The 14,421-nt window shown below is 39.0% G+C and overlaps 1 protein-coding gene across 2 annotated transcripts in view; it reads left to right on the top strand.

Moving 5' to 3' along the window:
* The window catches only part of Pon3 (paraoxonase 3), a 28,148-nt gene extending 17,634 nt beyond the window's left edge, over positions 1-10,514 (top strand). The window contains exons 5-9 of one of the 2 annotated variants that reach the window (XM_031381124.1): positions 1,376-1,502; positions 4,863-5,063; positions 6,153-6,234; positions 6,450-6,578; positions 10,300-10,514. In XM_031381124.1, coding sequence (XP_031236984.1) covers positions 1,376-1,502; positions 4,863-5,063; positions 6,153-6,234; positions 6,450-6,578; positions 10,300-10,458 — 698 coding nt within the window. In that variant the 3' untranslated portion in view covers positions 10,459-10,514. Of the gene's footprint in view, positions 1-1,375; positions 1,503-4,862; positions 5,064-6,152; positions 6,235-6,449; positions 6,579-9,128; positions 9,240-10,299 lie in introns of those variants that run through there. The other variant, XM_031381125.1, reaches the window with a different exon arrangement.
* The last annotated feature ends 3,907 nt before the right edge of the window (positions 10,515-14,421 follow it).

The raw sequence follows: 14,421 nt of genomic DNA, 5'->3' as shown, positions 1-14,421 counted from the left end.
TCCTGAGAGGCTCTGACAGTACCTGACTAATACAGATGTAGAGGCTCACAGCCATCCATTGAACTGACCACAGGGTCCTCAGTGAAGGAGTTAGAGAAAGGATCAATGGAGCTGAGGGGTTTGCAGCCCCTTAGAAGGAGCTGAATATTCTAAGATCAGCTTAGGGATTAACTGCCAACCATACACTTAGGCTTCCAGGCATTGAATATACTATGATTGGCAGCCCACTTTATTTATTTATTCCTTAAGGGACTAATTCACCAGACTAAAATGTCACTCAGAGAACTGTAGAACAAAAATTATCTTCATAAAGCATCTCTTCCACCTAATTTGCATGGAACAGCTTAATATGGTCAACCTCGAGGCCAGCCTAGTGAGTGAGATGGGTTATTTCTTAATATGTAGCTGAGTACATTTTGAATGGCACGCCTCAGACCTGCTCCATTACATGTTTGGTCATTACACGGAGGTAGCGAACAGGAACAACAGGTACAGAACAAATTTCACGGTGAGAGGACAGGACCAGACCAGTCCCTCAAAACTTCAGACCTCCACCTTCACCTTCAGTGAAGGCCACTACCCTCGATCCTCTTCGCAGCACTTTACATTCCAGAGTGACAACAGATAGTTGGGAACATTCTTGAGGTTGACTGTGGCCTGGATTAACCAGCTTCTTTCCATTGATGTGTTTACTTTACAAGTCCACTGAGTTCAGCAAATGTAGTTACTCAATTCAGGTATTTGACTTGTGTTAGAAGTTCATTGTCCAGCTGGGAAAGAGTTTATTTTAAAGCACTCACATGCCCTGAGGTTTTTTTGAACTTTTGTCAAAATGTAGACCTTTGTGACACACCCCAAAATTTCTCAGCAGGGATTATTTTTTCACTGACAAGCCATCCAGGGAAATGATATTCATGTTTACCTACCCCTGAAGTTCTGTCTCTTCTCTTGAGAGAGGTTGTGTTAGAAAGGCTGTGGATACCATTGCACAAACACCTACTACGCTTTGTACCATTGCTTGGTAAAATTGCTGTGTTGATATAATTGCTGGGATACCCCCTATTGGAGTTTCAATCTCTCCAGAAAACCAGAATCATCTAGCATTGGTGTTAATGACCTGACAGACAGGCAAGGTCCCTAAAAGCAGCCGTTGCACAGTAGTACCAGCCTATATAGCCCCAATCCCTCACAAACGGGAGCCTTGAAGTTCAAGATGTGGGAACATAGCGAGACCACATCTCAAGACAAAACCAAAGCCTTGGGAGATGATCAGATTTTTAAAGATGCCTAAAAACAGTTGCAAGAAGCTCACTTAAACTTCTTGGAAATGGTACCTTCCTCTGAAATTATACCTTTCCCTTCCCCTCCCATTTAGACAACACTGTCTATCTTTATGTCGTGAATCACCCCAACATGGACTCCACTGTGGAGGTATTTAAATTTGAAGAACAACGACACTCTCTCATCCACCTGAAAACTATAAAACACGAACTTCTCAAGAGGTATGGAGTTAAAACCACGTGTACGCCTATTTCTTTGCCACCTCTGCTGTGTGCTTTGCTTTCTTCGCTTCAGCAGGCATTCTTCAGCTTTTGTTTTGCAAGCAATTTTTTTTTTTCTCTAAAGCTTTCTAAAGCCTCCCATGGTGGGACTGCCCAGCACCTCAGTAGAAATTGCTGTGTTCGGTATTGAATGTCTCTATATTTTCCAACTTTTTGAAAGCTCTTTAATCCTCTAAAGGTGCTCAATTAGATTCCCAGCTCCAATCCCAACCTCTCTGCCATGGCAACTCAATACTGTGCTCTCTTTAAACACCTACTCCCTCTGCTAACCATCGTGGTAGGCTGTGTTCCTTGAGTCTTACCCACTGGGTATTATAATCAACCTCCAGATGGGTTATTTCTTTATATCCAATTCTCTAAAGAAGAAATTGATAAAAAAATTAAATAAATAAAAATAAATAAAAGCAACTAGTAGGAAGTTATAAAAATTACCTTAAGTATGTTGACTGTGTGCCAAGTCAAAATAGTTTATTTAACTTATTTTCACATAGAATTCAGTAACAAGCATAAGTAAGCTGAGCTTATAGAAGTTGTGGGTCAGGTTGGTGGCCTGAGTCAATTTGTGATTGACATAATCATCACATAAGCCCAGGTCCACCAAAGTTGAACTCTTAACTTGCAATGGCAATATCATTAGTGTGGAATTTAGAAGATTAATATTCTTTAGTGGATGGTCAGTTTCAGGGTCTAAGTGGTAAGAGAGTTTTTTTCTCTCTTATGAAGTAAGAACATTAGTAGGTTTTAAACCTCACAGGATTTCTATGGAATGGAAAATAAAGAACGGGGATTGTCATGAGTTGAATGATGTCCTACAAAACTGCAAAATATTTCCCAAGTCATCCAAATTTCACTTTTCTAAAATTTTATATTAAAACCTATGTTTGAATTTCTTCTACACATACCTCAGACTATGATCTTGCTTAGAAATACCTAATTAAACATGAAGCTTTATTGTAGCCTTATGTATTACTTACATATCCTTAATCAGTAAGAAGGCAGACAAATACAGAAAAGTGATGAATACAATGATGACTACTCTCCCAACCCTGGAGTGAGAGATCTATAGGTCAGGAATGTTACCTGATTGTGGAAAAGTCATGAACAGATCACTTCACAGAAACTTCAGTGAGATCATGGCTCTGCTAACTTCCTAATTCCATATGCTTACTCTGTTGAACTGTTTTAGAATAACTATTGTTTATTAATCCCACTAGTTGATGACAGGCCCAGGAAACATATATGAGGAAGACGTAGAGATGCCCCTTCAAGTTACCCCTTACTTAGTGCAGTTGACACCACTTGAAATCAGGAAGTTCCCTCACAGAGACAATAAAAGCCTTGTTTCACAATGATCTGACCAAGATAAGAAAGACAGAAGAATTTATCCTGCAACCTCATTTCTCCTTAGTCAAAGGTGCCCCAAGGAACTTCTCACTCTTGCCTTGTCTACTTATGTATGTGCGAGTCAAACCCGGTACTATCCTGTGCTTTGACAGCTGGCAAGTCTGCAGTGAGAGGCAAGAGGTCATAGCTGTAACCTTTTGTGAAGTGACACCTGTGGGAACCCTCCCCATAACTGGTTGAATTTGCTCCTACTTGATAGTGGAAAGAGCCCAATAAGGCTTCAGGATCTAAGTAGGAGTTTGAGAAGGGCTGTAACACACACATTGATCAACAAGTACAGAGGGCAAAACAAAGCCTCACAGGAGGAAACTGTGAGGCAACTTAATACGGGGTGCCAGGCAAGACTTGAATGTAATTTATTATGTCATTCAAGGTCTTTTGGCAGAGAGGGCACTCAGGCCAAGTCACAAAGGATGGATAGGCTAGCAATAGGGAAAACTGCACAAAACTGCAAAACATTTTCTGATTCATCCAAACTTCCTTTTCCTAAATTTCATTTGTATAAAACAAAACAAAACAAAACAAAACAAAACAAACAGCAAACCCTTTGGGCTCTTGAGATGGCTTAGTAGGTACAGAGGGTTGCCAGCAAGCATGACAACCTGAGTTGGATCTCTGGGACATACATGGTAGAAGGACAAGAACAGACTCCTGCAGTCTGTCCTCTGACTGCTGCACATGCACTATTGCAGATGTCCTGGAGAGCCTCATGAATGTGCACATGTGCACATGCATGCATGTTTGTGTTCAAGCACAAATGCACAAACACACAAACACACACAAAAATAATAAATAAAAATCTTTCATCTTTCTTTTTAATTTTCAAGTTCTATTTTCATACTTTCCTTCCTAAAATAGGTATGCCTTCACAACATTGCTTGTGTTATAAATTCAAAGCTTTTGTTAAAAAAAAAGAACAGAAAAAAGAAAATTATCCTACTTGTTTAGAGAAAATGTAAATGCCAGGGTAGAGTTGGTTACAAGATAATGACAGGAAGGAATGCCTATGGCTCAAAGCTGGGTAGTTTTCTTTGATTTCCTCACTCACGTTGCACATAGTGATCAAGGGATCTAGTGTCCCATTGTCCTCACTTAGGGTCCTAGGAGGACAGAATAGTATACCCTCAGAAAAAAATGGTTGCTATGAAAAGACAATAGATCACTCGTTGGTTCTCCAGCTCTTTCATTAAAAAAAAAAAAAAAAAAAAAAAAAAAAAACCCCACAAGGTCTGGGGAGATGGCTCAGTCAGTAAAGTTCTTATTTTACAAGCATGAGGACTCATGTTTGATCCTCAGAACGCAAGTACAAAAAAATGGATAGACATGGTAACAAGTGTTTGTAATCTCAGTGACGGGGAGACAGAGATAGGGAAATCCTTGGGGCTTATGGGTCAACCAGCCTAGTCTACATGGGAAGTCCCAGGCCAACAAGCAACCTCAAGGATCAAGGTAGATGGAACTTGAGGAACTATACCTGAAGTTGACCTCTGACCTGCTCTCCCCTGGCACACATATGAATATGCATACAAATACACACAAAGAAAAGAAGCCATGTCTTTTTTGGTCAAAATAAGTCATATGACAGTGCTTAGCTTTTAAAATTAACCCTAATCCTAGAGGAAAAAACAAAGATACTATATGTGTCACAGAAAACTATCATTGACATCTACAAGTCTAGAATTTGTTAATATACATATTCACTTTTTACTTTAAATCATAAATAGAAGAAAATACATGGAAGCAAAATCTGAACCCTTTATGGGATTAGTTAATTCATCTTAATTCAATTCTACCATTTAAAATGGATGAATGCATTTATCTAGATAGATATTAGTAGCTTTGTCAATAATCTAGACATTAAAATATCTAATGGGTTTCTTGCTTTTTTTTTTCTAGTGTGAATGACATTGTGGTTCTTGGGCCAGAGCAGTTCTATGCCACAAGAGACCACTACTTTACCACTTATTTCTTGGTACTTCTGGAGATGATCTTGGACCTTCACTGGACTTCCGTTCTTTTCTACAGCCCAAAAGAGGTCAAAGTCGTAGCCCAAGGATTTGGTTCTGCCAATGGAATCACAGTCTCACTAGACCAGAAGTATGGATTTTTACTTATTTTCTGCCATTTCCCTTGATACTTTGAAGAGCTCCTTGCCTTAAGAGATCCCTTAGGTTCAAATAGTCAGTATGTGAGTAAAGGGCTCAGGTGTGCGCACAGTTCATACTAAATTTGTGACCCTGAATGGTCTTTGTTTTCTTGAGTTTCAAGTCCCCTCCAGTAGAAAGAGAAAGACCCAAAAATACAGCTTTTGTTCCAAATTCTTACATAACTAGATATACTCCTTCCCAACACTCTTTCTGCAAGCAGGATAAGTATTCCATATCTCTGTACTTTATGAGCCCAAATATTAATCTGGAATAAGGTCGGGCTGACCAAAAGCTTTTATTAGAGAGAGAAGCCCACCTTTGACATGTGATGGTAGAGTTGCTGGACTTATGATTATTCCATGCTTGTTTTTAAGAAAGCATGACATTTTAGGAGCAAATGATTCTTGGCAAATGATTAAGAAGTAAAGGCTTTCAAAACGGAGATACACTTTGAATAACAACATTTAGATTTGAGATCATGAGCAGAGATGATCCTTGTAGAACATACCTTTTGGCTGGATGTAGTGGTGCATGTCTTTAATGCCAGAACTTAGGAGGCAGAAGCAGGAGAGTACTTGTGATTCTGAGGCCAGTCTGTTCTACATAGTCAGTTCCAGAACAGCCAAAGCTACAGTGGGGCCATTCTCAAAGAACACCTATAGAAAGAAATGGCCTCTGAGCATTCTTTGTGTTTTAGAAACACGAGTGTGGTTAAGTTCCATGGTCACCCCATGGTTTTCCCAAGTACTAATTTTGGAAATGTGAACTCTGTCCTTGGAACAATGCTCTTTCCTCAGTCTGCTCAGCAATGACATTGAGCCTGTATGCCATCTGCAGGGCTAATTGTCACTTCCTGGTCACCTTTCACATCAGAAGCCTATAAAACCTTTCAATAATATTAAAAATACCACTCCGTTATCTACTTTTATAGTGTTATAGAGAGACATCACAGTGATTCCACAAGCTAGTATGACTTTTTATGTAAGGCACAGTGTCATATTTCATTAAGACTTGCTTAAGTGTAAGTGTTACTTTGCAGGTATGTCTATGTAGCTGATGTAACAGCTAAGAACATTCACATAATGAAAAAACATGATCATTGGGATTTAACTCCAGTGAAGGTAAGAGTACCCCAGTCAACAAGGTCCCACACATTCATCACATACTTGACCCAGGGATGCTTTTAAGGATTCACATCTATTTACACTTTTAGAGGGCAATCACAAAGCCCCAAGAAATAAATACTAGAGTCCAGTGCTGAGAAGAGCTGGCCAGAAGCAGGGAGGGCAGAGACGAACATTGAAATAATGTCCTTACTACTTCATATTTGTTGAAGGTAATTCAGCTGGGCACCTTAGTGGATAACTTGACTGTTGATCCAGCCACGGGAGATATTTTGGCAGGATGCCATCCGAACCCCATGAAGCTCTTGATCTATAACCCCAAGGATCCTCCAGGGTCAGAAGTAAGTATCCATATCTCCTTGAACTAACATGGAAAGCTACACGAGTGACAATTTCACTGAGGTGGTGTTGAGGGGATTCATGTGGGTCACATTTATATTCCAAAACTGAACAAAAACCTTATGTAAAAATGTAGATATATCAGTAGTTTAGAGAGCTGAGGCTTCTACATTTTTAAAGTCACCAGGGGCCAATATAATATCATGGCCAGACAGCAGGTTCTTACTTCTAAGGGGCTTTTTGCGCTATTGAGAGTAATGAGGACAGATGGCCTTGATCATTCATATTGATGTAGATTTGTCCGGCTGTCCTTCCAGCTAGAAGGCAGGCTCTTAGAAGCCCCTGCAGGGGTCAGGGAGGGAGAACTGTATGGAACCGTCTTCATTCACTAAGCACATACCTGCACAGGTTTAAGTGACTGAAGTCTCTGAAGCAAATGGATTTTTTGTTCTCAAATGCTAATATATGATAGTTTTATTTTAAAGTATATCTTCTAAAGTGAAAACCATTGAATTATCTGCAACATTTAAACCAATAGCCTAAGAAACTGTATCAAATATGTTAAGTTTAATAATAATCATAATATTTTGGAAATTTTCATTGAATTTAGCTACAACTACAAATTCTTTCACAGATCCTTGGAAACACAAGTAGGCTAGTTAGAGAGGAAAACACTTGCCACACAAGCCTTATGACCTGAGTTGGATCCTGGGTCTCAATGGAAGGAGAGAACCAACCACTAAAAGTTTTCCTCTGACCCCACAAGTGATGTGGCATGTGTATACCTGTACTGCATGCCCATGTGCTCACAAAAACACACATGTCTAGTAAACTAATAATCTATGAAATAAAACTTCAAACAAATATAAAAAAAAAACAACATACAAGGCTTCTTAGGGGACAGACAGACAGACTCTAAATGAAAAGTATGGATGGTAAGTTCTATTGGACAAGACAGCATAGTTAGATGAAGAAGGCTAAGATTGCTGTGCAGAGGTGTGGCAGGCACTGGGCTAGAACAGAAGGTGTGGTCTGAAGATGTGACCTGTTTGGCAAGTTGAGAAACTGAGATTCAAATCTGAGATTCAAATCTGAGCCTGCTCATTCACCGAGGTGGAATCATTTCTTTCTGAAGGGTGTGGCTGGTTTTTATTTTTATTTTTTTCTGAGACAAGTTTTCTCTGTGTATCCCTGGCTGTCCTGGAACTCACTCTGTAGACCAGGCTGACCTCGAACTCAGAAATCTGCCTGCCTCTGCCTCTCAAGTGCTGGGCTTAGAAGTGTGTACCACCACTGCCCACCTTAATTCTTTCTCTTTGCAATTAACATATCAGTCACAAAGTCCCGCCTCTCGTGAAGAGCTACAGCCAATCAATGGCTTCTGAGAAAAGAAGAATCCATTTTTTCCCTAGGCATAAGCCTGCTTATAGATTGTCCAGGTGGTCAGCCCTAAGCACATGGTCATCAGAACCAAGCACACTCAGCAGGATACCTGTGGGTATATAACTAATAATTATAGGAGAAGAGATCATGGATTTGAGAGGGACTGAGGGATATGGGAAAAGTTGGGTTGCAGAGAGTGGGGGAAGACATGATGTAAATACAGTATTCATGTATGAAATTCTTGAAAAAGTAAATAATATGTAATAATAAGTTTCAGCAAAGGAGACCAACGTTTGCTATTATATAGAGTTATCTACAGCCTGACATATATTTATGTAGTTTCATTATTAGTTTATTTTACATCTTCATTTATATAAGATAAATAAAAAACATATCAAATGTGAAAGTAATCGATTTCTTTTTTTAAACCCTTTTTTAAGATGTAAGACAACCTGATTAAATGTCTTTGGATGGATACACCTCTTATTCTATATACAAAAGAAATGCTAGGTCTATCTTGCAGGATTTTAAATAAGAGCTACAATGTTCATCCAATGAATAAAAATCATGCAGCTAGCATCTGTCCTTCTACAACATGGAAGCTCTCAAGTGGATGTAAAATCCCTTGGACTTTTAGGTTTATTTAGTCAACATATTCTCACTTTGTCCTTAGATTATTTTTATAATAAAATTTAAAATATATAAGATATATGATAATATTTATAATGTATTATTTATGTATGCAGTTATATATTTATATATTATTTATATATACAGTTATATAAATAATATAATAAATAATACACATATATTTTATTAATTCCAGAAGTATACCTATGTCTGGAATGAGACGAATTATTGCTCCAGCTAGCGAACTACCCATTCTTATTCAGATATATATTCCACTGACTTCTTAGTTAAGACAGAGCTCCCCTACAGAAGCTCATCCACAGTGTCTGCTTTTAAAGTATTGCTGAGATGAAACACCAGGATGAAAATAAGTTGGGGAAGATAGAGTTTATTCAGCTTACCCTTCCATAATATTGCTGTTCATCATCAGAGGAAGTGAGGATAGGAACTCAGAGAGAGAAGAAACCTGGAGGCAGGAGCTGATGCAGAGGCCATGGGAGGGATGTTGTTTTCTGGCTTGCTCACCATGGCTTGCTCAGTCTGCTTTTTTACAGAACCCAGGACCACCAGCCCAAGGATGGCACCTCCCCAATGGTCTGGGACCTACTGTATCAATGACTAATTAAGAAAACACCCTACAGCCAGATCTTATAGTGACATTTTTGGTTGTTTTTTGTTTTTTTTTTTGTTTTTGTTTTTGTTTTTGTTTTAATTGAGGTTCCTTCCTTTCAGATAATTCTAGCTTGTGTCAATAGCCAGCACAAAGAGAATGCAAATATCACTGTGAAGTTGTTAAAAACTTGTTAAAGATCTGGTTCTCTATTTTTCAAGTTTTAACAAGTTTCTTCCAGATAAGGCTTATTTAACCACAGTGACTGACCTCTCTCAGCTCAATAGAGTCTTGTGCTTTCTGCTTGAGACCCAAGCTTCAATGTTGCTATATAGCAAACTGGAAACAAAGTCATTGGAGCTTAAAAGGAAAACAAAAATTAAAGGGAAAAATAAAAAAAAAATAATCTGAAGCTTCATTCTGATGCAAGAGATCAATAAAGATAACCGGTGCTTCAGTGATTGGTTGTTTTCCTTTGGTTCCTATCTTTGTCATCCTCCACCCCCACCCCCACCCCCACCCCCACCCCCACCCTGTGAACTACATCCAGATTACTTGGAAACCTGACATCTTACTTGTTTACTGATTAGCAAAGCCAGGTGTGCTAATCCTAGGGATCAATAACAGGCCCAGGCAGTGGTGCCTCCAAACTCCTGCACTTTCAGATATGGAGTCCTTAAGCAGTGAAGATGGATAGCTTCTTGACTCTCGGGTTAGGCTAACTGACTGACTGTCTTTTAGTCATCTTGTCCTGGGATTCTCTCTCCTTGCTATAGGCTCAGTCAGCGGCACACTCACAGACAGGAACTACTGGCTACTCAGGAGTTAGATAAGTGTTTATGGGACGCAAATTTCTTCTCCAGGGATACCTGCATTATCAAACTGCTGAAGGTCTCTATGGAGGAATTTGACTAATGTTAACAGCTAGTCCAGTTTAGTGTATAGATGCTGTTAGAGCATTAGTACCTTTCAGATGTACTGCAGATTTTTAGCTTACTGGTTTCTGAAAGTATGCACTTACCCCAGAATTGGTGGGGAGGGAAATAACACGAACTAGCTTTTCCTGGACACTGTAGTAATGAGTGATTCTCTCTCGACAGGTACTACTCATCCAGGATTCTTTGTCAGATAAGCCCAGGGTCAGCACACTGTATGCGAACAATGGCTCTGTGCTTCAGGGCAGCACCGTGGCTTCTGTGTATCATAAGAAAATGCTCATAGGCACTATATTTCACAAAGCTCTGTACTGTGAACTCTAGATCTTTCTAAAACATCTTCATACTTGACAAAAGTAAAATTGTAATTTGTATGCTAAGTGGAACTGTAATTATTTACCATTACCAGTGACAGTATGTATGGTTTTTCTTATGGAGAAAGGTCAGGGAGTATAGAAACTTAAAAACATGCAATCAAGAATCAAGTTAGTGAGTGGCAAGGGAACCAGAAACCCATGTATTCTGCGTCATTGAATATGCCCAAGGTTCTGTATATGCTGTGATATAGAGGCTATAATGACTTACGTTTCCCATTCACTTAAATATGTCCCCCTTGTTAACTGTTCACCAAAATCACCTCCCACAACTGTGACAGTTGAGGCTTCTGCAGTCCATACTAGTACAGAAGCTAATGGCTAACTATTTACAATTCTTATTTTCTGTTCTGTCTGGTATACGACCCCATTTTCCAGTCATATATCTAACCTATAACTCTCATGTTTCAACTCCAAAGCTTTTCCTGAGTGTGGATTTGCCATACTGGGGTCAAGATTCAGGGAATTTGACATACATAGACCTCGGCAGTGAGCTGGATGCATGTTATGTTGTTGAATTTCTTTGAAGAAGGCTTTTTATACTGATACTTCCATTGTGTCACCAATCTTGGTTCTGAATGTATGATAGGGCCCTGGGACAGTTACCTTCAGCCATGTTCAGCTTCCCTACTAGTTAATAAATACTTAGTAAGCCGACACCAATAAATCCAAAATGAAAAAGCATTATGCCCAAATGGTATGTACTAAAGGACAAATCTAAATTTAATTTGATGAGAATAAAGACACTCCTTTTTTGATTAAAATAACAAACAAACAAATAAGCAAACAAATGATAACCACTAATTTGTGGTTGATTACCACTGTCATTCCTGTAGGGAACCTCAAGACCAAGTTCTCAGAACAAAGAATTTTATTTGTGTCCCAGAGGGACAGATAAGGGACAAATACAGGAGATAGAGGGAAATGGAGAAGGACACAGGAAAAATGGAGATGGAGAGGAGACAAGGGAGAAGGGGAAGGAGTATTTGTCCCAGAGTGGGGGGTGAGGGTGGGGAGGACTGTCTCTGAATAGACACAGACAAATGGAGATTATAAAGGTAAAATGGAAAGCCTCCATGTTAGGATGAGATGTTTATGTATTTTATTATTTTTTATTTATTATTGGGGGTGTGATACAAGGTTTCTCAGTGTAACAGTCCTGACTGTCCTTGAACTCACTTTGTAGATGGGGCTATCCTCAAACTAACAGAGATCCGACTGCCTCTGCATCCAGAGTGCAAGAACTAAAAGTGTACAACACTACACAAGGTGATTAATTTTAGTTGGTCATGTTAATTAGGTGAGCCAAAGAGGACTTCTGATTGCTAGACTTCAACACTTTGATAGGCAGACCCTGGTAGTCAGCCTTGGGAAAGGAAATGACCAATAAAGGAATAGATCTTGGGGGCTGGCTTTGGGAATGGGACCTAACGATTTTTAGCGATTTTTAGCAAGGTGGAGGGAATAAGAGAGAAGGGTCAGGCCTGCCTGAGGCATGTTTGCTACACTAGAGCTTAGAGAATCCTGTCAACCCCTCCCACAAGGTGTTTCTGGTAATGGGAAATTAAGGAGACCCGTTTTTATTCTAAAGAACACTACTTAGTTAAAAGTTTTGTAAGTAGTTTTATGCCAGGATAAAATGCTACTCTTTTAACCTCTGTTATTTTTTATTTAGATGTTAAGATTTTATAACTTTCATTACTTCAAGGAAAGACTAGCCCAGCTGAATGTTAGAGGTAGTTGTCATATTTGAAGTTTCAAAACATAGCTCTATGTTGTAGAGAGCTTAGCTGTTCAACCGTTTGCCTTATAAGCATGAGGAACTAAATTTGATCCCCAACATCTACATAAAAAAGTTAGGTGTGTGGTTTGTGTTTGTAATCCCAGCACTGGGGAAATAGATTCCTGGGACTTTCTGGCTGAAAGCCTACCATATTTAGTATACTTCGGGTCAGTGAGAAGCTGTCTCAAACAACAACAACAACAACAACAACAACAACAATACATTGTAGATGATGCCTACAGAGCAACCTCAGAAGCTGTTTTATGGCCTTCAGATACATATGTACACAAGCATGCACAACTTCATGCGTGCACAAAATGTAGTTATCGAGAAGGCTCCAAATAAAAATAATCATTAAAAGTCATGCACACTTATAACTCAGTCCATTTTGAGTAATATGATAATCTTTTTTTGACCTCTAACCATCATGGCTACTGGATTACTTAACATTTGTCTATTAAGGTTTTAACTGAACAAAAGAAACATAAGCTAAGTCCAGGAGGAGTTGGATAGTGAACCATCTCCTAGAAAACCCGAGATTTCAAAGAGCAGAATAACCAGCTCAGGTCAAAGGCAGTGCAAAGCAGCCCCACATTCTATTCCCAGAGGCCTAAAAGGACAGTTGCCTTGGCATTGAGAAAAATCAAAAGGAAGAGATCAGATGTAGGTGAGAGAAGGTAAGCCTGCCATCATTCAAAGTTGGAGCTCAGATTCCCATTGAGCTGTCAAAACGGATCTGAAGCCCCTAGATGTTGAGAGTAGATTGGTGGTTACCAGAGACCAAGAGAGTCAGGGTTTTCTGGGAATGGAGGAGGGATGCTGAGGGGTTAATCACTGAGTTCTAAGTTACAGTTAGTTAGAGTGAAGGAGATGAAGAGTGTCATTGCCCAGGACGGTTACTGTAGATCACAGAAATGCTCTCTATAATTCAAAAGTCTAAAAGAAAGAACTGTGAATGTTTTCACCACCTAGAATAACAAATGTTTGAGGAGATAGATATTTTTACCCTGACTTAAATATTACACAAGGTATAATGCTTCAAAACATCACATCAATAGAAGAAATCAAGTTATGAACTTACTTATGCCATGTTAGTAAGCTAGCACTTCCGTGGCAGAAACAAATGCAAGCCCTCTTGTGAGTTTAAACTATGTATTACAAAAATGCTTGGGAATATTTTCCCAAGGAAAATGAGTGGGCATTCATGAAAAATAAAGGGAAAGATTACATAAATAAGAAAGTAGAAACAAATTACAGCATAAATAAGCTTACAAAGACCGCATATATACCAGAATAATAACATATAGGATTGACAAGCATACTTAAAATGTCAAAGAAATAAAAGACAAGCTTAAGGGCAGAGAATAGTATACTAAAAGAATCTAATGAACCTAAATACAGAATGGACCTTGAAAATACACACCTGGACTGAACAAAATAAAATTGAAGGAATTTAAATCTTAACAACAATAATTAAAGAAAAACAACTTAGAGTATAGCAGTTTGAAAATTGTGCAAATATGTATTCACGAAGACTCTTGCAATATGAGTCTATCATGCATTTTTTCCACCATTATTTTCTTTCAAAGCACCCAAGAGGTCTTTCTCTACTGAACAGTCTGGTAAGAGTTGACTTCTAAGATGTTGAAGACCCAAGGAATTTGTCCTTGGATAGTTAGTTATTCAACATCCATCTTTGAATCTACTGAAGGAAAATACTTTGTTGCCTGTTGAGGTTATGCAGGCTGCAAGAAAATCCAAGGTCAAAGCCTACTCATATAAGGCAATGGATGACTGAGTGAGTCAAGTGGAGCATATTCTAGACTTGTTTTTAGGAAACATGTTGTGATGGTTTGTATATGCTTGGCCCAGGAGTGACACTATTAGGTGTGGTCCTGTTAGAGTAGGTGTGGCCTTGTTGGAGTAGGTGTGTCACTGAGGTTGTGGGCATTGAGACCCTCATCCTAGCTGCCTGGAAGCCAGTATTCTGCTAACAACCTTCAAATGAAGATTTAGAACTCTCAGCTCCTCCTGTATCATGCCTGCCTGGATGCTGCCGTGTTCCCACCTTGATAATAATGGACTTAACCTCTGAACCTATAAGCTAGACCCAATTAAATTTTGATCTTA

The sequence above is a fragment of the Mastomys coucha genome, unplaced genomic scaffold (genome assembly GCF_008632895.1).
Source record: "Mastomys coucha isolate ucsf_1 unplaced genomic scaffold, UCSF_Mcou_1 pScaffold20, whole genome shotgun sequence".
NCBI classification, from domain to species: Eukaryota; Metazoa; Chordata; class Mammalia; order Rodentia; family Muridae; genus Mastomys; species Mastomys coucha.
Note: the sequence above shows the minus strand (reverse complement) of the source record. Positions and strands in the feature narration are given on the sequence as shown.